Raw genomic sequence first — 27,797 nt, forward strand, 5'->3', positions numbered from 1 at the left:
TTCCGGAGAGCAGGATGCAAACAATGGCCACCAAGGCCTGGTGATGCAGGCACCTCACTTTCGGCCAATTAGCCCCTCCCCAAATCCTTCCTTCCTAAGAGCTGAGCTGCCACCCCGCTGGGCTCTCTGATCACCTCTGGCTGAGACAAATGTCTAATTCCTCTGTGGGGATAGGCGCTGCTCTTTTTAGTGTGTGGTTGGCCTTGTCTCCAAGCCAACAGGCAAGGGGTGGGGATGGAGAGGCCGGCAGCCTTGGAGCAAAACAGCAAAACAGCAGGCCATTGTTTCCTCCCAGACTGAACCTCCTGGGAAACGCAGCGCAGCGGTGCTGGGGACCCTGCTGCCCCGTCAGCCTCCTCAGGAGGTCCGGCCCACAGAGGTACTACCTTCTGGTTATGTAGATGTTTCTCATCTGCACACTGAAAAAATTCAAAGCTGGGTGCCAGCGGCTCACACCTGTAATCCTAGCTTACTTAGGAGTCTGAGAGTGTGGTTTGAAGCCAGCACAGGTAGGAAAGTCCATGACATTCATATCGCCTGTAAAATGAGGCTGAGATACCCACCTCCCAACAAAACACTGAAGCAGAGCTATGGCTCAAGTGCTGGAGCGCCATCCTTAATTGACCAAGCGAGGGGACGGTGCCTGGGCTCTGAGATTAAGCCCCAGTATGAGAGAAGGGGGAGGGAGGGGTCTCTGTCTTAAAGGGCAGAAAGCAAGTTCGCCCACAGAGCTTTCATGTGAGAAGCCTCTTGCATGGCTCAGCGAGTCATCAGCCCCATCAGAGCATGGAACATGTGACACCCGGAGCTCTGCTCCCCTTCCCTCCCTGCCTGGGAAAAACAACCGCAAATGTCACTTCTCTCCTAGCTGCTGGGATTGCTGTTTCTGAGGCCTGGGAGAGCGGTCGCACAGAAGAGGGAAAGGGGTGTTCTAAGACCCTGCAGTCGAAGGCAGACACTCTAGGTGGACGGAGGAAGCCCTGGCCAGCGACAGGAGAGTTCAAGGTGAGGCTTGGGGGCCCAGGTCATAGTACAGCCCCAGCTTCTTCCTTTCTAGCCTTGCCGCCTGAGCCACGTCATTCTACCGGTCTTGGTGCTTGTCCTAGAGTGGGGACGGTCACAAGAGTACCTAGGGGTGAGAGCAAGGTGCCATCGGTAGACACAGAGCTCCTCGCAGAGCATAGTGCTTTGCTAAAGAGCTGAGATCCAGGCTGACCCTTGCCTGAACAGAACCGAGGACCCCCACCTCGCACACAGCTGGGCTGGCCACTGTTTTATTTACAGAGTCAACCGTGTGTGCATTAGCATTTTCATTCCTGAATTGGCCCACAGCTGGCTGGTGCCACTGTTTCCTGGGCTGTGGTGAGATGGAACTTCCTGGCAGGAAGCTCAGCAGAGCTGCTCACCTCGAGGTGGCCGGAAAGCAGGGAGGAGCTAGGGAGGGGCCAGGGGCATGCTCCATCTCTCAGGCCTCCCTGACCTGCCACTCCAGCAGGGCCCTACCTCCTAGGGTTCCCACCACACGCCAGTAACGAACCCATCACAGAATCAATACATCGATTAGGTAGGTCAGACTCAGGATTGATCCACCTTCCCAGAGCCCATCAGCTGGCAGCCAAGGAGCCTTCTGGAAACAGCTCAGATGTACACCCTAATACCATAGTATGAACTAGTAAATGGAAAATTATAGAAATAAGCCATCTGTAAGTTTAAAAAATTAAGTGCCATTGAGTGGTGCAATCAAATCTATACTGCCCAGATCTAGCTGAGTAGGATGGAACACAAGAAAATATTCTAGGGTGATGGAAATCTGGGTGGTAGTTACTCCACACACCCAACAGTTAAGATGTATGCAATTTTATCATAAATTACAGCTTGAATGTTTAAAATGGAAGACAGGTTAATGGGAAAGTGGGGATTTTATTTTATATTTTGATGTAAAGCACAGGGACTTGAACTCAGGGCCTCATGCTTTCTCTCACTTAGCTTTTTTACTCAAGGCTGGTGCTGCTCTACTACTTGAGCCATACTTATACTTTCAGCTTTTTGGTGCTTATCTGGATATAGAAGTCTCATAGACTTTTCTACCTATGCTGGCTTTGAACTATGATCATCAGATCTCAGCCTGAGTAGCTAGGATTACAGGTGTGAGCCTTCAGTGTCTGGCTGGGAATTTAATTTTTTTTTAGTCCTCTCTCTTTGTTTTTTAGGTATACGCAATTTTCAACAGCCCCAATCTTGGGGCTCTCATAGTGCTAAGATGTATTGGAACTATAACTTATACAGCCACTCAGGAGAACATGTCAGCTGAAGGGCTTGGTAGTTTGCCTCATGGCTGACAGTTTGATACCAGGACACACAGCAGGAATGTGCATGTGTGATCCAGATGTTCAGCAACTCACTGGACAAACCCATCCAAAACAAAACAACACAACACAGCCCAGCAGCCAGTGAGTAATAAAGTGTTAGGGTACATAATAGCACGGGTAAGTCTGATAAGCTAATTTTCAGCCAGTGATTGAGAGTTCCAGTTTTCTGGTAGTTAATTGGAGCTAAGAGTCTCACGGACTTTTTGCCCAGATTGCCTTTGAACCATGATACTCAGATCTCAGTCTCCCGAGCAGGAAGGACTACAGATGCAAGCCACCAGCGCCTGGCTGGGTTGTGTTCTTTTCATCTGTGCACCTCTGTTCTGAACAGCACTCTAATGGACCTTGTACCCTAGCCCTGGTCTCACCAAGCCCACAATCCTGCCAGCTCCTGGTGGAAGAAGCTAGAAGTACCTCAGGCATCCTGCCAGGCACAAGACAGAGTTGGAGGTCCTCTAGCCTGGGACACAATCCCAGTGTGACTGGACTCCAGCAGGGTGGCCTCCAATCAGCCACTCTGCTCACTCATCTCTTCCTTCAATACCAGCCTCACCAGGCGTGGGAAATCAACAGATACCCTGGTATGACAACCTCAGCATAGCTCCTGACACCAGAGATGAATAAATTGTTTTTCCTCTATTGCAAATACCTATGAGGGCAAGACTCTCCTCCCCAAGGCTGTCCAGCCCTCTGCCACTTGTTAGTTTCAATCCCAGAGCACCCTGTTTTTGGTTAGAGGGTCCCCAGGGACCCACTGAGAGGGGCCTGGGGCTGGGGATGCTGGCGACGGGTGCTCCCATGGGGACTGGCAGCCTGAGCTCTTGAGACCTCTGCCCTTGGGTTGAGCACTCCTGTGGACAAAGCCTCCGGTTATACTTGGACCGGTGAGGGTCTCCCCTCTCCCCATCTCAGCCCGCCTAGCTCCACTGAGACCCCTGGAACCCCTTCGTGCAGCGCTGGAGCTGGAGACAGCCCCTCCCTCCAGAGCTCTGCGCACTCCCTCGGATTCTTTTTTTTTTTGTCGGTTGTGGGGCTTGAACTCTGGGCCTGGGCGCTGTCCCTCAGCTCTTCAGGTCAAGGCGAGTGCTCTACCACTTGAGCTACAGTGCCACTTCCAGGTTTCTGGTAGTTAATTGGAAATCAGAGTTTCACAGATGTTCCTGCCTGGGCTGGCTTTGAACCGCAATCCTCAGATTTCAGTCTCCTGAGTAGCTAAGATTATAGATGTGAGCCACCGACACCTAGCCCACTGATTCTTCAGTGGTCACAAAACCCTCTTTGACTGAGGGCCAGAAATTAATCTGACAGAATTCCTCCCACTGGACCAGGGCCTGTGGTTGGGCCCCTAGGAAGTCTAAGACCAAGTCCTGCTCTCCTGCTGCCCCTTCCTTCTCACTGGAGGCCCGTTACCCTACCCCGGCGACCAAAACAGTCTGTCCAGGAGTTCCATCAAATCTGATGGAACAGCCTGGACAGCCTGAGGAAGCCAGAGAGCCAGTAATGCAGTGCGTCTGGGCTGGGGTGGAAGCGGGTGGGCCTGAAAGTGGTTGGGCTGTTGTTGGGGGGAGGGAAGGTGTGAGAAAGGCAAGGGTTACTTTGCATAATCCCAATGCCTGCAACATTTGGAAAGGCCTCCCGAGAAAAAAATGCCAGGACTCTGGACACACCAGGCAGGTGTGTGGAAGGACCTTCTGGAGCACATGTCCTTCCTAGATAGTTGGGGAGGGGTTTGGAGCCTGGTGAAGCGGGTATCTGGCTAGAGCAACAGGATCCCTGGAGTGGCCCCGCCGGGGCCCAGGACCAGCTCAGCCTTGCAGGGCACCAGTGAAGGGCTTGCGGCCATTGTGTCGCTGCTCCCTGGGCAGGCATGCTGGTAGTGCCTTCGGCCCTTCCCCTCTCCCCATGCGGGAGGCACAGCCAGACAGGCGGAAGGGAACGCAGGAACCATCCCTGGTTCCTGGGCAGGGGACCCAAACAGTAGCTGTCCTTTGGCAAGGGCCAAAGAAGCCAGTGGCTGGGCCCTGACATGTAGCAACAGCTCAGAGATTTGAAGCTCGACAGCTCAAGAAGCTGCCTGGCCTCACCAATGTCCCTCATCCTCCCAGACTCTCGGTTTCCTCATCTGTAAGACCGGGGAGTGACAAAGGCCACAAGGAACTGTCACGAGGCTCGAGGGAGCAGACGTGACAAGCTGCCGGCACGAGGGAAGCCCATGAACCCAGAGACGCTCCACATGGTGCTCTCCCTCAGGCGCTCTCCACCCCTACTTTCTTTTTTTCTTTCCCACCTCCTCTAGGGCACAGAGGTCTGACTGAGTGACCGCCCAAGGGGCTGGCCATGCCTGCTTGGGGAGCAGCAGGTGGGCCCAGCCACAGAGCATGCAGAAGGACCCTGGGACTTCCCTCCAGCCAAGTGTGCTCCGGGGCTGGTGGCTCCGGTCTCACCCACAGTCTGTCCCCCAGCTCTAGCACAGCACCCACCTACCCACCCCCACCCCGGACTGGGGCTGTTCTTAGTGAGCCAGCTCCTTGGGGATAAAATCATCCTGGAATCCAAGACTTCTGTGTGGCGGCCTGGGGAAGCCTGCCAGGGAGCAAAAGGCTGGAGGCAGCTCGGGTCCCCGCTGGGCAGGGCAGAGCAGAGCAGGTGCCGCTGGCCCTGGTCCCTGTGGCCGCCTGGCGTCTCCTCACAGGTGGCTCCCTCAGAGCCCGGTCCAGGCACAGGTGCGCTCACCCGGCGGCATGCTCACAGGCAGGTCTGCGCCCCGTGCCTGTGCCCACAGGGCATCCTCCAAATCCCACACCAAGAGACAGGGCAATGCCCTCGCAGCCTGGAACACAGGCTGGCCCTGAGCTTACAACTGTGGCTGTGTCCCCCCTCCCCCCCTCCCGCCCGTGCATGTGGTTGCTTGTCTCGCCAGGACCAGGCCTCCAAGGGCCTGGGCAGGAGATCAAAGGGAGGCCTCATGTACAACTAACTGTACATTTCCACCCTCCCAGGGGCTGGCCTCGGGAGCCCAGCACCCAAACCCCCAGAGCCACCCTCCCAGGGAGCCTGTGGGACATGAGCTCTGCTCTGGAGGGGGCTGGGAGGGCTCAGATTGCCCGCTCCGCTGGCCAGCCCAGGCTAGCCATCCCTTTTCCAGAATGGAAAGACTCCCAACTCCTGTGGGCCCAGGCCTCCAGGACTTGCAGAGGGCAGGACAAAGCTGAGTTGCCTGGGGAAAGGAGGAGAACCTCAAAGTGGCCACTCTGCCCACCGGCCTCCTCACTTGCAAATGAACAGAGCTTATCTGGGGAGACTGTTTCCCACACAAATCAGTGCTCGGCACTGAGGGCAGGAGGCCCCGACAGCGGAGTGCACGAGGTCCTGAGCTAAACCCACAGAGACGCGTGTGGCGCTCAGGGACACTGTGTTCACATGCTGCCCCTCATCCCCAGAGGTCGCCACAGCCCAAGCCCTGGGCAGCTCTTCACTGCTGTCCCCGCAGGCTCTTCGGTCCTCTGCCTGCTCTGGAAATGGAACACTGCAGAGAAAGAGCTGACGGGACTGGGGCAGGGCTGGGTTTCGGAAACTCCCATTGCTGTAATAACTAAGACTTGTCAGTCCTGGGGGCCGCTGTCCCGGAAGAGGGCCCCCAGATGCCAGTGCAAGCCCAGAACAGCGAAGCAGGGCCCTGACTCTGAGGAGCACACGCTTTCTGAATAGATGAACTTGTTCTGCACATCGCATGCTGCAGCCATGGCATCAATGTTCAAAAACATCTAGAAACTTTAAAACCTCATGCTGAAACGGGGCAATTTCTAAATGCCCTCAATTTGTATAGTCTAGCGATTAAAGAGAAAAAATTTTTTTAAAAAAGGAAAATATGGAGGGCGAAAAGGCTACAGTAGAAGGTCATGTTCTGAGAGGGCTGATGAGTTCTGAGCTCAGAGCAAAGCACTGATCACGAAGGCAGGACAAGCCGGTTGCTGTGTAACTGAGAAAATCAACTGACCTCTCTGAGCCCTGATCCCTTCATTTGCTGCATGACAATGGACCAGAAAGTAGCCACCAGGCACTGTAGGCCCTCACTCACTCATTCACTCACCCAGTTAGAGAAACAGGTGCTAGGATCTGCTCGCACCAGGGCAATAAGCTTCAGAACCAGCATGCACATCCAGGTCTCCCAGCTCATTTTTGTTAGCCCAAACAACTCCAAATGCTTCTCTGCCCCACCCCTCACCAAATCCAGGTAACCAAGAGCCACAGGAATTCAGCCAAGCTGCTACCACTGAGATGCCACTGCCACCTGGTGGCGACATACCTAAATCACTGGGGCAACTGGGAAAGGGGAACGGCCCGTGTCTCAGGCGCGTTTGAGACATCGCCCACGCTTGTGTAGGGAGAACAGAGGTCACCACTGCCACAGTGCCAGGCAGGTGCCAGTTCTCTGAAAATCTTGACTTTCTGGATGCTTAAAAAAACAAAAAGACCCAAGCACCGGTGGCTCCCAGGATTACACCTGTAATCCTAGCTACTCAGGAGGCTCAGGTGTGAGGAGGATCATAATGTGAGGAGTCTGTAGACTCTTATGTCCAATAAACTACTCAAAAAAGTCAGAAGTGGTGCTGTAGCTCACATGGTAGAGTTCTTGCCTTGAACAGAAGAGGCTCAGGGACAGCACCCAGGCCCAGAGTTCAAGCCCTAGGACAAGCCACTCCTCCCTCCTCCCCCCCCCCCAAAAGACCCAAATGCAACCACAATTGAGTCCAGACTTCCAGGTATTCTGGAGAACTGCTGGAGCCCAGGGGCCCTGTTCTGGCCTTGTTTGCATCCTTGACATGAGGTTCCCAGGTGAACTCCTATACCATCTTCCAGATGGGCTCCTTGTGCCCATTTCCTGTGCCACCTTGGTCACAGTCATGTCCCACCTACAGCTCTCTCAAGCAGCTTCATGGAATGCCTGCAAATGGCTGCCAAGGGACAGGCTGACCAGGCAGGAGAGGGGGCAGCACCCAGTGCAAAACCACCGCCTGCAGGCAACCCAGTCCACGTGCATCGGCCACCTCTTGGATGGCCACGGTGCTTTTCCCCACCTCAGGGGGGCTATGGGTGTCCAGGTACTTTCCTCCCCATCCTGGGCCAAGGAACAAGGCAGGCTGCCACTGGAGGTGGCCTGTGGGTCCTCCATGGTGAGCACGGAGGACACATGCAGTGCAGACGAGGCAGCCGCGGTCCCCGATGGTGGAAATGGCCACACGCCGTCCTGACGATCAGTGTGTAACTGCCACCCCGCAGAGAGCCTCCCTCTTCCACTGCATTTCTAGGAGGCCAGGGACACACGGGCGCCTGATCACAGAGAGCCGGCGCCAGGCACATTCTCCACACAGAAAACCGAATTCTTGGTGGCTTTTCAGTGACTACTACCTCACTCTCTCAGCTGCCACCTGGGCCCTCTGACCCCACGATATTTCAGATTCACAAGCGTTGGCTCCATCTCGGTCTGCAGACTGGGCCTCGACCTCCCCATCCACACTGCAGGAGCAGTGGCAGTGACAGACTTCACCAATTTGTAGACGTTTCACTGAGCCTTGGCCAGCTCCACACACAGTAGGATAAATGCAGGTTCCATTTGGTACCTTGTATAAAGCTTCTAGGGCCTGGCACCATAGGCATAAAACAAAAGGACCCGGGCTGACATGGAAGAGAAAAGTGCCTAAGACAAGAGTGTGATGATCTGGGTCTCTCTCCCCTCCATCTGTGGGGAGCCCCCGAGGGAGCAGGGGACCCCAAGTACCCTGGACCTCCTGCATGTGCCGGCTTCCAAGGCTGACCAGCTCCCTACAACGAGGACAAGTGGTGACACCACCTGTCGCTCCAGCAAACCTATCACGGCTGGTTCTACAGGCAAGATCAGAAGGCAAAGAGGCAGGGCGAGGAACAGCCTCCTGTGGGCGCCGCTCCGCCCCACCACCAGCTCCACCGCCAAGGCTACTGGGCAGGACAGCGTTGGGGGGGGAGGAGGAGAGAAGCACTGTCCTCAGGGGAGCTGGCCTTGGCCTTGGAAGGGACCAGCACAGGCCTGGAGGACCGCGGGCATGCCCCACAGAGTGAGACCAGAGAGCCAGGCATAGAAGGAAAGCGGGCACAGGAGCACGGCTCGTACTTAGCCTCACACAAGCTTAGCCTCGTGAAAGTCACTTTCCACGCAATTCCTCAAGCGCCAAAATTCAGCTCCTTGGCCTTCAAGGATGATGCCACAGAGCAAAGCCCCCACCCGGACTGTCGGGAAGGCAGAGCCTCTGAGTGACAAGCTGGCTCAAAGCCACCATCCACTAGGTCCCAACTTACCTTCCACTGCAGAGAATGGAACCACTGGTCTCGCAGGTAGCTGTTGGCGGCCTGTAACAAGAACAGGAGGAGTCTGGTCACCAGCCTGGCTCATCCCAAGCCTAAACGCTTGCCCTCACCCTGCCTGCCCTGGGCTCTGCCATCAGACCCTAATATGTCTCGAGTGCGATCTATTAACCAGCTGTATACCAAACTGCAACATGAGGGAGTGGAACTGTAAAGAAAAACACAAAAAGACACAGCCTCCCTCCCCCTGCCCCTGCCCCAGTGGCAGAAATGTTCCAGGCAACGTGAGCACCAGCAGCGCTAGAGCAGACCCACAGCAGACATAGAACACAGCTGATGAAGAACCTTCTACAGCTTCCAGCTAGGTGGGATTGGGTCTACTTGTTACCGCAGCAATCCCAGCCTGCTCTGTCTGCGCTGCCTTTCACACAGCCTGAACACCGAGCCAGGAATGCTTTACCTTCGCACCTTCCCCACAGGGCCTGATTTAACTCCCATGCGCCCCTCAGGTCCCACCTGGAATGCCACTTCTCCAGAGTGACTTCTCCAGACTCCCTCCTCGACTCACACTGTCCTGCAGCCGCCTGCCTGGCTCTTCTCTATTGGCTGCGGCTCCACAAGGTCAGAAAACATGTTTGACACATGTACCACAGTGCCCTTGAAACCCAGAGAAATGTTTGCTGAAGGCTGATGAACTGAATGAATGAATGGTTGGAAGCATGCACATGCACTGGGCCAGGAAGCATGAACAGACGCATGGATGAGCAGGTACATGGATGGATGCTGCATGCCTGCATGGGTGGGTAGACGGATGGGTGGGTGGGTGTGTATGGACAGATGGGTGGGAGGTGGCTGGATGTATGCACGCACAGGCAGATGGATGATCCAATGGATGGGTATGTGAGTGGGCAGACGGATGTATAGACACATGGACGCACAGTGGGTAAATGGGTGAAAATGCATGAATAGGCGGGTGGCTGTAGGGGTGGGTGGGTGGGTGGATAAGTGGTCCATCGTTATCCTCATTCAGCCATTCAACAACATTTTACAAAAAAAATACAACTTGAAAAGAGCCCTTTGGTCTGGTAGCCTTCCTTCGCCTGCAGGTACTGACAGTGGCTCTAGAAACAGCCACACCGGTGCTGACCCAATACAGTGCTGGCTGTCCAGAGGCCATCACTGAGCCTGTGGAAGCCAAGGAGACGTGCTGTGGCTCCAGCTCACAGGTAAGGGGCCCAGGGAGGCCCCTCTCCACTGCCTTGGGTCACCCAGCAGTTCTGGGCTGCCCCACAGATACCTCCCCCTCCCCCTGAGCAGTGGGTGCGCCATGCGCCAGCACCCGCTGGAGGCGAGACTTGGGCCAGAGGCCACACCCTGCAGATAGACTGGCCACCTTCCCTGCGGAGGCGCAGGCTGGGTCCAGGGTGGGAGGGACCACTCTCTGCCAGAAACTGCTGGCGTCCTCTGAGCCCCTGCCCGGGGAAGCAGGCCCGCTGGACCTTGGCAGGGACCGGTCGGTCACCTCTGCAAAGCACCCCTGCCACATGGCTGGCAGCAGAGAGAAGCAGGACCACCGGGCCAAGGGGGTGCCAGCGTCACTCAGAGAATCCACTGGAGCACACACAGGAAGGAGCCCAGCCTGCCCTGCCCTGCCCTGCCCCTGCCCCTGCCCCTGCCCCTGCCCCCTTCAGCCACGGGGCCTGCCCAAGCAGCCTCCCACCACGCCCGCCCGTGATCAATCTCTCAAGGGCTGCTTCCAGGCGAATTCTGCCCAATTTCCTCTGCGAAAGCTGCCAAGTTCTGTCTCATTGTTACATTGTCTCAGAGGTGAGAAAAACCAGGGAGCGCGCTGTGGGTAACGTTCCCAAGTCCAGGCTCCTGGCCCGACTTTTGGGGGAAAACAGCAGTGTGCTCAGCCCGGAAAGGTCTTTCTTTCTGGCTTCCAGTAAGAAGGGAACCCACCCTGTCCCGGCCAGCTGCTAGCCTTGGGGTAAACAGCTGCCTGGCCTCCAGCAGGGCTTTCAGAATCACTGATGAGAAAAGCCAGGTTTAGATGCAAAATGGTCCAGAAAGCTGCAGACACCGTCTCCGCTCTGCACTGATGGCTGGGAGCCCAACGGGGGCAGAGCCGGCCAAAGGTGGTCTGCACCGCCGGATCCTTGATGTCCGGTGCCCCACCCGGGCCCAGTGAGGCCCCCAGCACACCTGCATCGCACTGTTTATGTGCTCGTGTGGCTGGCCTCTTCAATGCAACGCCAGCTGAAAGGACACTGAGGGAGGAGGAAGATAAATTGGTCCTTTCTGTAGCCAGAGATGCCAACAGCAAGGCATTAGGGGAGCTCATGCTGAATCCACAAAGCATCTAGAAGCGTGGCGGTGGCCGTGCGGGATGGCGGGCGCCTGCAGGCATATTACTTGGTCTCTTGGCTGGGGAGAAGGGTATGGCACAAATGCCCACTTAAGTCTTCCCAGAAACCAGGGCAGCCTCCTGAGGTCTGCCTGCCTGTGGCACAGATTCAAATGCTAGTGAAGCAGGGGCCCTGTGAGGAACCCCCTTGAAGACAGACAAGGGAAGGAAGAGGGAGGAAGGGAAGGGAAGGAGGAGGAGGAGAAAGAAGGACGCAGGCAGAGAATGACAGAACCAGATAGGAGAAATAGAATGTGTGGTGGGGGAGCGGGGGGGGGGGGGGGAGGAAGAAAAGATGGGGAAGAGAGGGGAAAGGAGGGAAGGGAGTCGGAGAGAAAAGATCAGAGATGGAGGACATCAGACAGGCACAGCTGCATCCTGAAAGAGAGACACCCAAACCAGCAAGCAGTGAGGGTAGGCAGGAGACACAGGGACCCCCAGAGGGTCCTGACACCCCCTCTCTCCCCAGGTGGAGAGGCTAAGCCCCGTGCTAGGGCAGAGCAAGACAGGAAGCATACAGAGCCCACACAAGGCCACACTCCTGGGAGGAACGCACAGAAAAGAGTATGCCACGCCCCAGGCACAAAGCTCGCCAGTGTCCCCCAGAGCGGCCTGCGCAGGCCACCACAGTGGCACCCAGCTGCATGGGGCGCCAGGCACCCAGCTGCATGGAGGAAGAGCACATGCAACCCCCTGGGGCAGACTAAGCAGGGCACACACCACGGTGCGCAGGCCCCTCCGCCCCTCCTTCCGGTCAGCAGGGAAGGTCTGTCCAGGGCCACTGGGGTGGTTCTCGGTGACCGTGTGTCATCACTAAATCCAGGCCTTGCCACTATTACAAGCACAATGTGAGCAGGATCAAGGTGCCCGGCACCCAAGAGCCAAGTGTCACCGGGCCTCTCGGAACTACAGGGCGGCCCATCCCCAGCCAGCTGCACACACCAAGGGGGGGGGGGGGGCAGGGGGTGGGACCAGTGTGGAGGCAGGAGCTGGCCTGCGGCCACTGCCCCACGCTGGGGATGCCCTGCAGGCTGGGGTGCCCTGCAAGGGGCAGAGCTGCACCCACCTGGGCTCCCCGGGGACCATGGAAGGCTGCTGCGCTCTCTGCCAAGCTAAATCTGCTCTGGATCTTGAGCTGCCGGCCTCCCTCTTCTCTCCTGCCTCTCCTCCTCCTCTGCCGCTCCTACCTCTGATTATGCATCCACCGAGTAGGGGTGGCAGGCGAGGGGGTTGCTGGGGGAGCCAGAGGCCCGCCCGCCCGCAGCTCTGGCCCCATAGCGGGAGCTCTGACGCACCAGCCCTGCCTACTGCAGCCATCCAGGCGAGTCATTACCATTGGGCTCCTGGCCACGGCCGGGTTAAAGGAACATTCCAGGCCCTGACCAGCATCCTGCATCCCCGCAGCCCCTCTGCCCAGGGTGACTGGCATTCTGGCCCTCCTCAACCAGCCCCAAGACCAAGAGGGCCTCCCATGCCAGAGTAGCCAGCTCCAGCCTGGAAGAATGGGGTCAGGGCCTCCCTGCCCTGCCCAGGCATTTCTAGTCTCCCTCCTGTGTCCCTCTGTCCCTTCCATGTCGGCTCTGCACCTGTAACCTAGGGTGCCTTCCATCCTTTAAGAGCTTTCAATGGCTGCCTCTGGCCCTCATCAGGCTGCTACTTCCTCCTTTGGCGGATGGGACCTGCGTGCTCTGGACACAGCCACAGGCCCCAAATGCAGCCCTCTATCCAGCCACAGCCACAGCCAGCTCCACACCCCACTCACACGCTCCCTACCCAGACTGCACACCCCCAACCACCACGCTGGCACACTCCTACTCAACCCTGTTTGCCCAGATCGAATGCTGGATCCCTGGGGAGCCTGCTCTGGCACCCTAAGGCCGACTGAGTCATTCCTTTCCTCTTGGGCCCTGGTCCGCTGGGACATGCCTCTATTTCAGCCACCGGCTTCTGCAATTATTTGTTTATGGCTCGGCCTCCCTAGAGGCTCCGGGCACTTTGCAAGCATGCGGCCTCTCCAGCACAGGAAAGACAGCCCATGGAGCGGGCGGGCTGTTCCCAGGCCTGCCGGCCTCTCTTGGCTACTGCGGCCCAGATGGTCTTCCACCCAAGGGGGTTGGCATCTCCACCCTGGTGTGGATGGTGCTCTGTGCGGCATCTGACAGCATCGGACAGGAAGGCAAGGAGGGAGGAGGAGGAAGTGGCAGGAGGGGGAAATGGCCCATGAGGCAGGATGGAGGGGACAGGACTCAGGGAGGGGCGTGTCCTCAGCGGGCAGAGCAGGACTAGAGGAAGACAGACCGGGGTGGGCAGGGTCTTCCGTGTCCTCCAGCAGAGGATGCGTTGGCCATGATGAATGGGCCAGCACCTTTCAGATCCTGGCACTTGTCCCAAGCTAGTGGCTATATGTATGTATGTATGTATGTATGTATGTATGTATGTATGTATGTATGTATGTATGTATGTATGTATGTATGTTGGTAGTGCTAGGTGGGGTTTGAACTCAAGAGCCCCACACTTTCTAGGCAAGCCCTCTACTCTTTGAGTTGCATACTCCTACCCTAGTGGCCACCTGAAGAAGATTTCAGGGAGCATCTACCTGGCAAGAGGTGGTTTTCACAGACAGACAGAAAGGAAATGTTCCTAAGGAGGCCAAGGCTCTGCCCCTCCCAGCCGAAGAGGAAACTTCTCTGGCCAAGTTCTGACTCGGTTCCTCTGGAACTGATGCCTGCAGGACAGGGGCCGGCATGTGGCTGTGACCGCTTCATTCTGCCTTTCACTTCTCCTTTCTGAGAGCACCCCCATCTCCACCTCCTGTGGTCTGGGGAGGGCCCGGTGGATCAGTCACGGTGGGCAGGCAACCAGGAGAGCATTTCTGAGGGACGGGACTTCAGCAGAGCCAACCAAGGTCTTCCAGGAGACCGTATGCAAGGTACTGGGAAGGAAACGGGCTTGTTTTTCTAAGGATTGTAGGAATGTGGCTTCGGGTGGCCGAGGACCTGCTCTTCCCACCACATGTTGAGAGAGTCAGACTCCCGATGAAGCAACACACAGAAGCAGAGCCAGGAAGAGGAAAGAGGGAGAGGAAGACAGAAAGGGAGAGGCATGCTGAATATTAATGTCATCATCTGACTCCTGGATCCAGCGATGCCTGAAATCCTCTCCTGTACTTCCCATGTGTTTCAATAGATACAGCATTACAGCTTCCTTTTTGCTTCACCAGTTTACATTGTTAACTTCAAGTCCTGGACTAATACACAAATGCACACATTCTTCCTCCGAGCAGGAGGTACGGCCACTGGGTTCCAGAATCAACCAAGAATAAGAAACCTCCTCCTTGTACAGATGAGAAGGCAGGCAGGCAGCATGTGTGGTTCATGTGCTTCTCATGGTCCTCTAAGGCCTAGCAACTGGGCCTGCATGCCTCAGTTTCCGGAGGGAGGAGGGGCGGAAAGTGCTGCATGCTAACTTCTCCTACCTGCAGCAGGACGGTCCCCCCGGGGATGGTGAGCTGTAAACAGTACTTCGGAGCATTCTCCCATGACAGCAGCTGGACGTCTTCAATGGCGCTGTAGGACACTGAGTTTTCCATGTACCCAGTTGGCTGCAGAAAGAAAGAAGGACACATACACACAGGTCAGATGTGCAGGCTGGCTGGGCACCGAGGCTCAGAACCCGGGTCCCAGGAGTGTCCCAGAGACCAGCGGAGAGGGGTGCTGGAGGGAATCGCGGCTCACAGGTGTGGAGTGTGGACAGATGGGGGACCCCGGAGGAAAAGGACTGGGGAGTGTCCCCAGAATTCAGCACAGGCCACCATTATCATCTCTGGCCCACAAAGCATCAATCAGGTCCCCTCTGCTGTCCATGCCATCCTCCACTGGGCACCCAGAGCTGAGTGTCAAGATCTCAAACCCCACACTCCACTTCCTTCTGGGGCTCCCGGTGGCCCATGCCCCTGGCCGGTGCACCGGGCTTCTGACTGGCCACCATGTACTGCCATGTGGCCTGACTGCAGACCAAGCCCGATATCCAGACCTCAGCTCTTCTGAGCACAACTGAGCACCTGAACGGGAAGCCTAGAAGCTTCTATTTCCCACAATCCTCCTGGAGACCAAAGCCAGGCCATGTGGGTACAGTTCCTTGTCCTGAACATGGCCAACATTTACCTGAGCAACTGGCTATGAGTCCACTCCTCATGACCTGGCCAGGTCTGGGTGGTGTGTGCGTGTGTACGTGCGAGCGCGCGTGTGCGTGTTAGAAGTTGCCAGCAAGACTTTGTCCAAAAAGACTACGCATAAATATGTTTTTGAAGCTGTAAAGATTGCTTTTGCACTGCCTCAAATAGTACCTGGCTCAAAGGCAGTCTTTAGAACCATGGAGACACATGTTTGAGCCACTTCCTGTGTATCCTTAAGCAAATTAATGTACTTCTCTGGGCTGGGTTCCTCTAATGAGAAGATCAGGAATTTACTTAATAGCATTGTGGGAAGCATTAAGGGAGGCTGAGTTTGTCATAGGCTTATTAATCAACACAGCACCAGGAACACAGTGAAAAGATTCATGAAAGGACATACTGTGAAAAAAGACCAAACTTCATTTTTGGGGTCTTCCTCCCCCAAATTCATATAAACAACTGAGGGATGCTCCCCCCAAACATCTGCCCAGGACTCACCAAAACAAGGAGAGCACGAGCTATAGAACGTCTCAAACCCCAACGACAAAAACGTAGTTACTGGTGGCAACCCTTCCAAAAGTAACTGAAGCCAAGAGGTTAAACAGCAAAGGTTCTTAGACATGGCTACCGACAACAGCCCTCGGATGCACACCTCCACGGGGAGACAGAGAAAGACAACTTAGCCTATGCAAAGCCCTACTAGGTAAGCAGAGGCGTAAAAACAGTATTTCCACGGACTCTAAATATTCGTGCACACTGCATGTACATGCCTATGTGTATGCGTGTGCTTGAATTCAGGGCCTTGCACACTCACTCTGCTTTCTTGCTTTCAGATGGCACTCTACCACTTGCCTCATGCTTTTCAACTAGCTTTTTGTTGGTTAAAGATAAAGAGTCTCACAGATTTTCCTGCCTGGGCTGGCTTCAAACACACGATCCTCAAGGTGTCAGCCTCTTGAGTAACTAGGGTTACATCGCACCTGGCCAAACTTACTCCCTATACTATTTACCTGGCTGTCTTTGGACTCGGACTTCCTTCTGCATTCGCTCTATGATGATGGTGTCTCTAGTTTTAGGCTTTTTAGCTTTAGGTTCTTTTGACTCATACAGTTCAGCTACTCCCATGTGTCCCTTCCTGAGTGCTAGCTTACTCCTGGCCAGGGAACGTACCAAGTCAGACTGCCAACATCTTAATCCTTTAAGACTGAGAAGCAGTCAACCCCGAGGGAGGAGTTCGAACAAGCCCTCAGACATTGCTCCTGCCTCCAATTCTGACTCCCGACTTGCGCCCGCCAGGGAACTGCAGCAGATGGGAACTCTGCATTCTTGACTCATCTTCCTCTCGTCGTCTTTGCTCTGAGCCATTCACCTCCTCAGGCCGGAGGACGGGAGTGCCTCCTGAGAGGCACCTGGTGTGCAACAAGGCCACGCCTGGCCAGTCCTGAGAGGCCAGTCGGGGCAGACCTCACCTTTGACCCAGACTGCTGGATCACACAGATCCCGGGCCCTCTGCTCTGACTCCTGCCTGGGCTCACTGGGACCTGATTACAAGTGTCACCTCGGGGTTGCAGAACACTTTGGCCCATGGCCGTTTCATGACAATGCTGGTCCTGCTAGTCCACAACGGAAAGGTACCTTCTTAAAGCCAGCACCGTCCAGCCGCCACAGCTTCCCAGGACTCTTGTCCCCAAGAACCCTAGGACCCCACCAGCAGGAAGTGGCCAGGCCAGGCCGCGCCCACAGAACTCCAGCTTAGGGCAGGCAGGCCTGCAGGGAGAGGTGAGCAGGAATGAGGAAAGGACGGGGTGACACCCTGAGCCAATGACTGAGCTGACTGGCTCTCTCCCTGATCAAGGCCAGGCCGCCTGGGGCGTAAAGACCATTGTCACCCTCCACTGATGGCCTTCAAGTTGGGGGGGGGGGAGTGGGGGAGGAGAGGAGAAAAGCATCCAACCTGCTGGCACCCGGCCTGGCCTTCTGGATCGCACAGGTGTGTGCCTTCCCACACGCAGCCCCCGTGCTAGCACACCAGAGGGCCTGGGGCCTCAACGCCACACCCCCTGAGTCGCCTCACCTCACCCACCCTACGGGCCAAATACCAAGCTCTGACAACCGCAGGAAGCCGCCCTCTGAAAACTGCCCGCCTCACACCTCAAGGTGTAGTTTTACGGTGCTAAGTCATTCCTTGCTACCTTCTAAAAAAAGAAAAGAGGGAGGAGGAAGGGAGGGAAGGAGGAGGGAGGGAGGGCAAGAGAGAAAGAGAAAGAGACAGAAAGGAGAGAGAGAGAGAGAGAGAGAGAGAGAGAGAGAGCGAGAGAGCGAGAGAGCGAGAGCGCACGTGCTGCGCCCGCAGGGAAACAGGCAGGCCCACAGGGAAGGCCCGGAGCATGGCGCCTCAAGTTTCCTGAACGCAAGCTCACCTAGTTCCACTGATAGCCTAGCATCAACAAAACTCTAGGGACGGGATCAGACGCGCGCAGCTGCCCAGGAGCCGGGCTGGGTGGGCAGATGCCAAGGTGGAGGAGCTGCCCGCTTCAGTGGCTGCTGCTGACTGCCTCCCACCCAGGAGAAGGGGTGAATTCACTGCAGGTCAGTCACAACCCAAGCCTGGCCAAAAGAAAGACAAGGCGTGAACGCAGCACACGGGAAGGCGAGGAACAGCCGACCTTTCACGAAACCACACGAGGACCACCCAGGAGCACGCCAGTGCACCCCGTTCCCCATCAAAGGCGCAGACGATTTGAACAGAACCCAAACCGTGTAATTCTACAACGCCTCAGCCCACCACATCCCATACAGGCACCGGCACAGGAGCGGTCACCTTGGAACCATCTGGTCCTAGTGGCTGCAACACATTCTGCTCCCCCCTCCCCCCTGGGGTGGGGGGTGTCTCCCCCAGGGCTGTTGTTTCGCTTTGGGAACTCTAAACAATTCTAGCGGACACCCTGTGAGACATGTTTTTCTACCCTATATTTAGGATTATTTCTTTAGGCCGGATTCCCAGAAGTGGAATTACTGGGACAAAGGGTAAGAGCATATTTTACGCCATTGCCAAATTACCCTCATTAGAGACTTATTAAGGAGAGGCTGGGAGCCCTGGCCCGGGCTAAGGGGCCGCTGTCCTTGGCCACTGGCTCTGCTGAGTGAGTGCTGCTGGTGGCCTGGCCACGGTCTAACCAGGCAGGTTTGGTTCATGTAAGCATCCTGTGCAAGATGCAGGGGTCACCCCCTGGGGTCCTGGGGATGCTGCCCTCCCACGGGAGCTGGGGACAGGTCAGTGAGCTGTCTCTCTGTCCCTCTGCTCTGGGGCAGAGGGTGCAGGATCTTGTGTTTGCAAGACTGGCCAGCCGCTATTCCCTTCCTTGGCTCTGCGGTGAGCTCTTGGCACAGAACGCTGTGACGGCCTGGACTGGAGTCAGCAAAGATGGGCTCGACAGGCCTTGTGAGGACCCCTGGGGGTCAATCTGGGGGACCTTCAAGGTCCTCCTACCAGCTGCAGAGGCTGGAATGGCCAACACACCCAGCTCCCACATGGCCCAGGCCTCAGCCTTTCTACTTCTACTTTGCCTTTCTAGGGAAGCGGCTGCTCCCGTCCAAACCTGTCTGCTGGTTTCCATGGGGATTTCTCTGAAGATGAGCATGAATCGTGACGTCTACAGCCCCCAGGACCAGTCTCCGGCTGACGCAAGGCAGGCTCTCAGTGGGGGGGAGGGGAGGCCATGGAAGAGGCTTGGACCCCGGGAGGAGGAACCCAGCTGGAAAGTCCCTCCGTCGGCCCCTCTGAGCCTGTCGTGAGGAGGGGCAGAGGTCTGGGCCAGCAGGGAATGGGGTTGAAAATGGAGGGTGAAGGGCGTTTGTAGCCCTGACAACGAGCAGGACAGACCATGGCAGCAATGGTCTCCTCCCCACACAGGGAGGGTCCTGAGTCATGCCCCAGGGACCGCGCTGCATGGTGGGCTCCCGGGTACCATCCCACTGGCAGGACAACCGGTGCTCCGGAGGAGCACTGCCTGTCAGATGGCAGGGAACACTCCCAGAGCAAACAACCGTGACCGCAGGGCATTGCCACACTCGCCCTGAGCCACGGGAGGCCCTGGGCTCCTCTGGGCCCCTCCACCAACTGAAGTACAATCAGGCAGGAACGGCTCAGAAATGCACAGTTCAGAGGCCCGTAGGACATCCAGGGGTTAGGGGGAGCCCTGGGAGGTTTTCATTACCCCAAAGGATACCCCAAGTCACTGCCTGCCGCCCCAGCCCCCTCATCGGCCTCTCTCTGTGAATCTGCCACACACACGGAGATGTCAGGCCTGAGCCCTTAGCGTCTGGCTGTTCCTCTAACATGGCTGACTGCAAGAAGCCAGACACAAAAGACCACGCGTTGTCTGACTCTGTGTGGAGGAAATGTCCAGACAGGCAAATCTTCAGAGACAGACACAGATTAGTGGTTACCGGGAGCTGGGGGAGAGGGAGAGGGTAGAGAAGCGGGGAATTACTGCTAATGGACATGGGCTATCTTTGAGGGTGACAAAAATGTGCTTCGATGAGAATAGTGAACAGACGTGAATAGGAAGGACAAGCAAATTTCACACTGTGGAATGGGGAATCCTGTGGTATGGGAATTGCATCCCCGCTAAGAAGCCATCTTAAGGGTGCGTGCAGAGAGTAATTTGCTGGCAAGGTGGCCGGCACTGGGCGAGGGCTGCTCTGCCACGACCCCAGCCTCCAAAGACAGCGTGACACAGTGTGGTGGAGCAGAGGTTCAGGGAAGACGGCAGGCAGGGTCTGGAGAGGCAGAGGTTCACCTGGATGAGCCTTCATGAGCTCCGTGAGGTCAACTCCCGGCAGTAGGGGTGCCTGTTAGGAGCTCAGTATGTGGTGGGAAATGTTTTCAGTTGCTCATGAGAAGACTGGGCCCTGCTCAAGCTCCTCCTTCAACGTGGATGATTCCAGAAAGGGTCCAAGAGATGGGGACGAGCCAGCAATGTGACCGGTGAGCCGCTCTGGGCAGGCTGAACCACCTCCTCGTGCCTACCGCCAACATCCCCCAGGCCAACAGGAAGATCCCGAGGACCACCTCTGCCTGGAGCTCAGCCGGGCAGCCCTATGCGGGGCCATCCAGGCGTCCGCGACACGGTCAGGAGGCGCATTGGGGGCTCATTAATCACAGGTCCAGCTGTGGCAGCTGCCCCCTTTTATGGCCAAAGGCCTCAAGAAGTTTAATAATAGAGAACTGATATTCCCACATCCAGCCCCTTCCAGTCCTTGAAGCCTTAGGAGCCTGGGAATCTGGTCGCTGGGGTACAGTGGCTGGCACCCATGCTATGGGGTGGGTGCCTTAACCAGCTGGACCAGCTGGAGTGACTCAAAAGGTAACCCCCCCCCTTGCCTGCACCATTTTGACAGAGTCCACAGTCATCTCTAAGGGCAACTGCAGCCGGCTTGGATGCAGAACATTCCAGAACCAAATCTCGGCCAAGCACCATCTGTCTCAGTGCTGGGAAAGAGGGGAGTTGCCCCTTCTGTGGAAGAAGGGGACTTCCACTCACAGCTGCTCTGCAGAAAGGCCACACCAAAGCCGGCGCTGCTGCCTGAGGCCACCACGTTCATCCATGGTACCAGGTCCCTGCGGCCCTCCCAGCCTGGCACGGAGCCTCGTGCCGGCTAGCTGTGCCACGGGTGGCTCAGCTGTTCACAAAGGTAACGACAGTCCGGAGTGATAAGCACTGTTACGAGAGGGTACGCACGCGTGTACAGAGCAAGGGAGACAGAGAGGTGGAACATTCCAAAACATCCCAGAGAATTCCCTGAGGTGTCCTTTTGAGTTAGGTCTTGCAGGGGAGCTCTGGGCATCCTGGGCATAGCAAACAAGGGCAGGGGCTGGGGTTGGGTGGTAGCTGTGGCCTGCGACACCAGAGCTGTTAGGCTCAGGAGGACCTGAGGCAGAGCCCGCCCTCCGCGGCCTAACCTCTGTTATGTTCTCCTTCTCATCGTCTCTCCCCCTCTTCCGTATGCAAGGATTGCAGGCATGTACCGCCACACTTGGTTTAAAATGCTCATTTTTAACAAAAAGCCCAGGGGGCTGGGAAGGTGGCTCAGTGGTAGAGCACTTGCCTTGCATGCCTGAGGCCCTGGGTTCGATTCCTCAGCACCACATAAGCAAAAAGAAAAAAGCCGGAAGTGGCGCTGTGGCTCAAGGTAGAGCACTAGCCTTGAGCTGAAGAGCTGAGGGACAGCGCCCAGGTCCAGAGTTCAAGCCCCACGACCGGACCAAAAAAAAAAAAAAAAAAGCCCATCTTCACAGAGAATTCCAAAAGACTATGAAAAATGGTGTCCAGCCAGGGGCCACCCCTGCCCAGGAGAGAATGCTGACTGGGTTGAGGGGCAAGCCCCGCTGAGATGGACAGGGGCAGCTCCCAGCCCGCAGCGGAGGCAAGCCTGACACAGAGCCCCAGGAAAGGGTGGGACGGCATCTGCCTCATGGAAACCCGGGGGTCACAGGCTAGGCCAGCAGCTGCACCTCTCTACACGACCACATTCCAACTTGCAAGTCACATGCCAACCTCACGTCAGCTGGAGCGCATCCGTGTTCCAACATGAGGAGAGCAGCCTCAAGTGGTGAATTTTCGGAGCCTGTGGTCCCCAAACACGCTAGCTGGTGATAAGGCAGGGCTGGGGGAAACACTGTCAGTGGTCCAAGACAGCTCGCTGACGCTGGCTGCTTGTGAGCCTGGGGTCACCCTGATCCTGGGTTCTTTCTCTGTACTTGTATGAGCTGTTTTGGGTGCCCAGAACTCTTAAGAAGAGGCACCTGCATTTCAATTCAGCGCCTCAGCTTGTGTCCAGGGGTGATGACAAGCTCTGTACAACTTCCCAGAACCTCCTTCAGAACACTTAGGAGAGGAGTGCTACTCTGACCCCATTTCACAGCTGAACGAACTGAGGCCCAGGGAAGAGAACTTCAACGCCAGGCTGCTAACTACCAGTGAAACCCGCCCTCTGAGCCTAGTAGGATTCTAAACCAGAAGTCAGCAAATGCTTCTGTCAAGAGCCAGAATGTTCTTCAGGCTTTGAGGGTCACATGGTCTCTTCTAACTGGGCTAATGAGCTGTACTCCCCTGGTGTGAAAGCAGGCCTGGGCAGTGTACTAATGACCCTGGCTGTGTTACAATAAAACTTTATTTACAAAGACAAAGGGTGGGCCAGAACTGGCCATATCTAAGGCATTCAAGAGAGACTACAAAGGTGATGCAAGGATGAGTGCATGCATGAATGTGAGGTGAGTAGAACGTTCTCTCTCTGCTTTTCCTTCTGGAGAGTTTTAACACAGAACACAGAAATGTTCCCATGATTTGACTCTTACACACTCACGTGTGATAAATGCTTCATCACCAACCTGTGGTTCTGTCAGGGGTGGCAGAACCTTCGGGAGGAAGATAGGTCACTAGGGCCACGCCCTCCGGGGAAGTCCTGGAATCACAATCCCTCCTTCCTGGCCGCCACGAAGCAGACCACCCCCCACCATACACTCTGCCATGATTCTGCCTTGCCACAGGCCAGGCAACCACAGGATGAAACCGTACACAAAGGATGCCTTTCACACTTACAGCCAGCTGGCACAGGTGTTGGGTTGGGCTTCTGTGGGTGAATGGATGGGCCTCTGTCTCTAGCAATGCCCCTCTGGGGACTTCTAGCTGGCCTGAACCCTAAATTCTGCAGAAGCATTAGGTAAGTTCTGCAGAAATTTCCTGGGGACACATTTGAAGGAAAATCCCCCAGGCCCATCTGTATCCAAAGCCAAATCCCACTCATCCACTCAGGGCAGTGAGGCGGCTTAGGAGGGAGCTGAGGCCTTGGGGGTGGGTCTGCACAGCTCTCTTGTTCTCTACATGATGAGAATGACCCGCAGGAGGGCAGCCCATCTGAGACCCTCTGAGGGAGAGGTAAGCTGCAACTGACATGTGTACCCAAACTTTCTCAAGAGTTTTTTTGAACAGGCCTGGGGAAAAAGCATGGAGAGCAGAAGGATGGAGATCCCAGAAGATGAGCTATGCTTTTCTCCAGTGTGTGTTGGGGGGGGGGGGGAGGGTAAATTTTTAAAAAGTAAACTGCTTCCCTTTCAACAGCCAACCTTGGGGGCAGGGGGGGGGGGGCAGGGGCTGGTCCAGGAGCTCGGTCCCAGTGACTGGGGATCTGTAAAATCTCACTCCTCCTGAGACAAGCAAGGATAGAATTTCAAAGACAAATAAACACAATGGTTCTCAGTAGTTCTTGGAAAAGCAAGTGCTGGCAGGGGAAGGCATGTGTTTCACGGGGAGTCCCTGGACTCCTCCTCTGGGTCCTGCCTGGGGCTGCAGGCTTCCGGCAGCTTCCGGGACGGGTGACAAGGGAATCCAATCTGCACACATCGGCTCTTGCTCAGACCCAGTGGTGATGGAGGCAGCAGATACCTCTCGTCTCTTCCGGCCCTAGAGGGACCAATGCGCTTCGGTACACACACCCAAACAATTGGCTCCTGCAAGGTAGGGGTGAGCAGGGACAGCGCAGGAACAGACTGGCCTCCAGCAGAAAGCCAGGTGGGGTAAAAGAAAGTTCTAGGAAATGTGGGCTCAGCTCATACGGCCTGTATCCCTAGCCTGGCTTCACAATTTACCCAACAGGTGATGACTGAAGCCGCTTTGCCTCTGGTCACTGGTGACATGGGTTGTTCAGTGATGCCAAGGGCTTACAGGAGCAAGGCTAATCTCTGCCACGGCTCGTGCGGAGAAGGCCTGGGTGCTGGCAGCTCTGGGGGCACGGCGTTCGTGAAGCAGGGATGCCCACCCGCATCCACCTCAGCCCTCCTCCGCAGGGCTCCCACCCATCGGACAAAAGGCTTCCTAGCCAGGCGCCCGGGCCCATGCCTGTGATCCTAGCTACTCAGGAGATGAAGATCTGGGAGTTGAGGTTTGAAGCCTGCCTGGGCAGAAAAGTGTATGAGACTCTTATCTTCAGTTAACCATCAAAAAGGCAGAAGTAGAACTGTTGCTCATGTGGTAGAGCACCACCCTTGAGTGTAAAAGCTAAAAAACAGCAAGCACCTATAACAGGCCCTGAGTTCAAGCCCTCATACTGGCCCTAAAACCAAACAAACAAAAACTACACACACCCTCCCCCCCCCCCCACCACCAATGGCCTAACCCATTTCCACAGAAAACTGTGGTAAAGCAGGGCTTGCTCTCTGACAGCAGAAAGATGACTTCATACATATAGACAAATGCTACCTCATACTTAGCTGGAAATAAATAATCTAAACTGGACTAAGAGTCTGTTTCCTGAGCTTCAAACTCATAGTTTACTCCACCATCAAATATTTACTGAGTGCTTCCTGTGTGGTACACAGATACTGCCAGCAGGTTCTCGGTGGTGGGGATACGTGCAATCCACGCAAAGCCCCCACCTTCACAGGGTTGCTCGGTAAAGGGGCTCATCTTCTGGTGATACTACATGAGTTGAACCCGATCTGGTCCCAGGGCTCCCGCAAGCGCTAGCCAGCCTGCTCTGATGTCTTTCCAGCAGACTCAACATCTCCTAGCGCTCAGCCCTAGAGAGGCCTTCCCCGGAGCCAGCCCTGCTGCTCCCCGTACCACAAGTGGCCTGGACGTCTCAGTCCTCTCTCTCTCCCCTAGCCTGGCCACCTCTCACTTATTTTCCCCTAGAATATTGTAGATACTTCCGGTCTGCATCTCCTGTCTGTTTTAAGTTCTCTACTTCTTTCCACTGAAAACATGACCACTTGTGATGGTGTCTCAGTCACTGGGAGACAGCCCTGCTTTGCCTATGGATAATGCTCCTGCCTGCTCAGCCCTGCCCGGCAGCCTCTGTAAGGTTTGGTGGATGTTCTGATCTCTCCCAAAGCCCCCTTGAGAAGTATCCCAAATAAGAGAACAAGCACCCTGAAGCCTGGACTAGGGTGACACTGCAAAGGAGGACGGTGAAACTTGAGGACTGAGCCTGACAATCCTGGCTACCAGAAGGCTGAGATCTGAGAATCTCAACTGAACCCCAGCCTGGGCAGACTTCTGTCTATAAAACCCTTATCTCCAATTAACTGCCAAAAAGCTGGAAGTGGAGCTGTGACTCAAGTGGAAGAACACCAGCCTTGCACAAAAAGACCAAGTGAGAGCTGAAGGCTCTAAGTTCAAATTCCAGCACCAGTGCTAAAGCAACGAGCTGACCTCAGGGCTGCGCTGCCCCCTGCACATGCGCACGAGGCACTGAGGAACACCTCGGCATCAAGGCACCTGCCCTCACTTCACCCGGAGACAAGAACCCTAATGGCCTTATTTTTAAAGCAAAACAAGGCACTGATTGAAAAAGAAATCAGATTTAGCCTTGGACAGTAGCTCAATGAGAACCAAGAATAGACGGGTGGTCCATCTCACGCAGGGGTGAAGAACGGAGCCTCCTTTCCCCGCCCGGCCTTCGCTGATGAGAAGTGCGTGACCTGACCTCAGGGGGCGTGGCATGCCAGGACGCTCACACTGACCCAAGGCCCAGGACTTTCCCAGTGCTGCTGCCATCAATGGGGAGACAAAGGGACTGGGCAGCCCAGATGTTGGCAGGAACCCGTCTGCAGCCCCAGGAACAATCCGCTCTTTCTCTGCCTGGTCAGGCAGCCAAGGTCAGAGGCAAAGCCAGCCAGAGTTTACCCTGTGCGTGCCAAAGCCCTTTAGAAATTCTTTATAATTGTAGACAGAAATGCCTCTCTTTCCTTGCTTACAAGCAAACCATGTGACTATCTTCTGCTCCTTCCTCGGTGACACGGTCGTCACTTGGAGCCTCCCTTACCGCACACTGCCACCATCAGGAGCTCCTGGGCATGGAAGGCAGCTTTGGCATCAACATGCCACCCGCTGTGCCTATGGCCTCTCCCCTGCTCCCCGAGGACCACGTGCCGGGTCATCAAAGTCTCCTGCCTTGTCCTACTTGGCTCCTTCTAATGTCACAGACTCAGAAACCCAAGCGACACACTCATCAAGGCTGTGTCCAGGGCGGGACAGAGGCCTCACTGAATCCTGAAAGCCCAGTAGTGGCGGCCACTACCCTGGGGAACATCTCCCTGGGGATCTGGGACCTGGGACTCCGTGCTGGCTGGAAGGGTGGCCTTGGGACGGGGCGGGCACTCCTTTCTTTATGGCAACAAGGTCCACGGCTGACTCAGAGCTGTCTGCAACTGAAAACCCAGGGCAGCAATTAAGGGCTGTTTACTGCCCTTTAGGACAGCCTTTTGATTCCCTGGGGGGCCCTTCCAAGTCCCCACCTTTCCACAGTCCCATCTGATAAATGGCTTCCAAGGTCTGGCCTGGGCCCACGCTCAGGCTCAGGGGAGGAGGCAAAGGGGCTCCAGGCTGAGGGACCACCTAGGGAAGGGGAAGGGAGCAGGAAACGAACAGGAACTGACCGTCTCAGGGACAGACTCCCTGGCTTCCAGTCCCTGCTCTAGGTTGTCCAATGTGAGGCAAGCAGGTCCTATACTCCGTGCCTCAGTTTCCCCATCCAGGTCTACTTCAGGATCTGTGAGGATACAAGAAGTTACTTCAAGTCCTAAAGACTTGAAGGCAGACTCAGAAGCACAGTAAACTGCTGGGGGGTGGGGAAGGTGGCTCAGTGGTAGAGTGCTTGCCTTGCATGCATGAGGCCCTGGGTTCAATTCCTCAGCACCACGTAAGCAGAAAAGGCCGGAAGTGGCGCTATGGCTCAAGTGGTAGAGCACTAGCCTTGAGCTGAAGAGCTGAGGGACAGCGCCCAGACCCAGAGTTCAGGCCCCAAGACCGACAAAAAAAGAAAAAGAAAAAGAAAAGCAGAGCAATAACTGCTCACAGCAGGGTACTGACAATAGGTAAGAGTGGACATAACCCAGCCACGGAGCACCGAGCGGATGAACGTGGGAAACGCAGGTGGGAGATGCTGCCAGTCACAGAGGGGAAGGAAGAGCAATCACGCTCCAGCGTGGGAAAACAGGACAACGGGGCTCCGGATCACTCCATGCCCAGCACCCACAGAGCAGTCTGTTAAGAAGTCAAGCTCAGGAAACCGCATTCATGTTCACATTAATGCTCCACCTCTCACTGTGCATTTGAACAATTAACTGCACCTCTCGGTGCCTTGACATCACCTACAAAATGGAATAGAACAATATTGTCTTTCACCAGTTCCAAGACGGATGCTGAATTTCCCCTTAAAACTGAGATGACTGCTGGGCACTGATGACTGTAATCCTAGCTACTCATGAGGCTGAGATCTGAGGATCACGGTTTAAGCCAGCCTAGGCAGAAGTGGAACTGTGGCTCAAGTGGTGGAGCAACAGCCTTGAGCAGAAAAGGCTAAGGGACAGCCCCCAGTGAGTGTAAGCCTGGTACTGGCACCTCCAAAACAAAACTAAACTGAGGGGATGCTAAAGCTCTGGTTGCTTTGGGTCCTTTCTTCAAGGAAACCTGCAGCCATCTCAGGTCTGATGGGCACCGCCAACTCC

At 55.8% G+C, this 27,797-nt stretch overlaps 1 protein-coding gene across 1 annotated transcript in view; it reads right to left on the reverse strand.

Annotated features, from left to right (window-relative positions):
- Positions 1–27,797, reverse strand: part of LOC138823552 (C-Maf-inducing protein) — a 153,975-nt gene that overhangs the window by 44,176 nt on the left and 82,002 nt on the right. Inside the window, exons 2-3 of the mRNA XM_070016942.1 lie at positions 14,591–14,716; positions 8,703–8,753 (exon numbers count right to left, since the gene is read on the reverse strand). Of these exons, the coding sequence (XP_069873043.1) occupies positions 8,703–8,753; positions 14,591–14,716 (177 nt within the window). The remainder of the gene's footprint in view (positions 1–8,702; positions 8,754–14,590; positions 14,717–27,797) is intronic.

This window comes from Dipodomys merriami, unplaced genomic scaffold (genome assembly GCF_024711535.1).
Source record: "Dipodomys merriami isolate MVZ:Mamm:240054 unplaced genomic scaffold, mDipMer1.0.p SCAF_120, whole genome shotgun sequence".
Classification (NCBI taxonomy): domain Eukaryota; kingdom Metazoa; phylum Chordata; class Mammalia; order Rodentia; family Heteromyidae; genus Dipodomys; species Dipodomys merriami.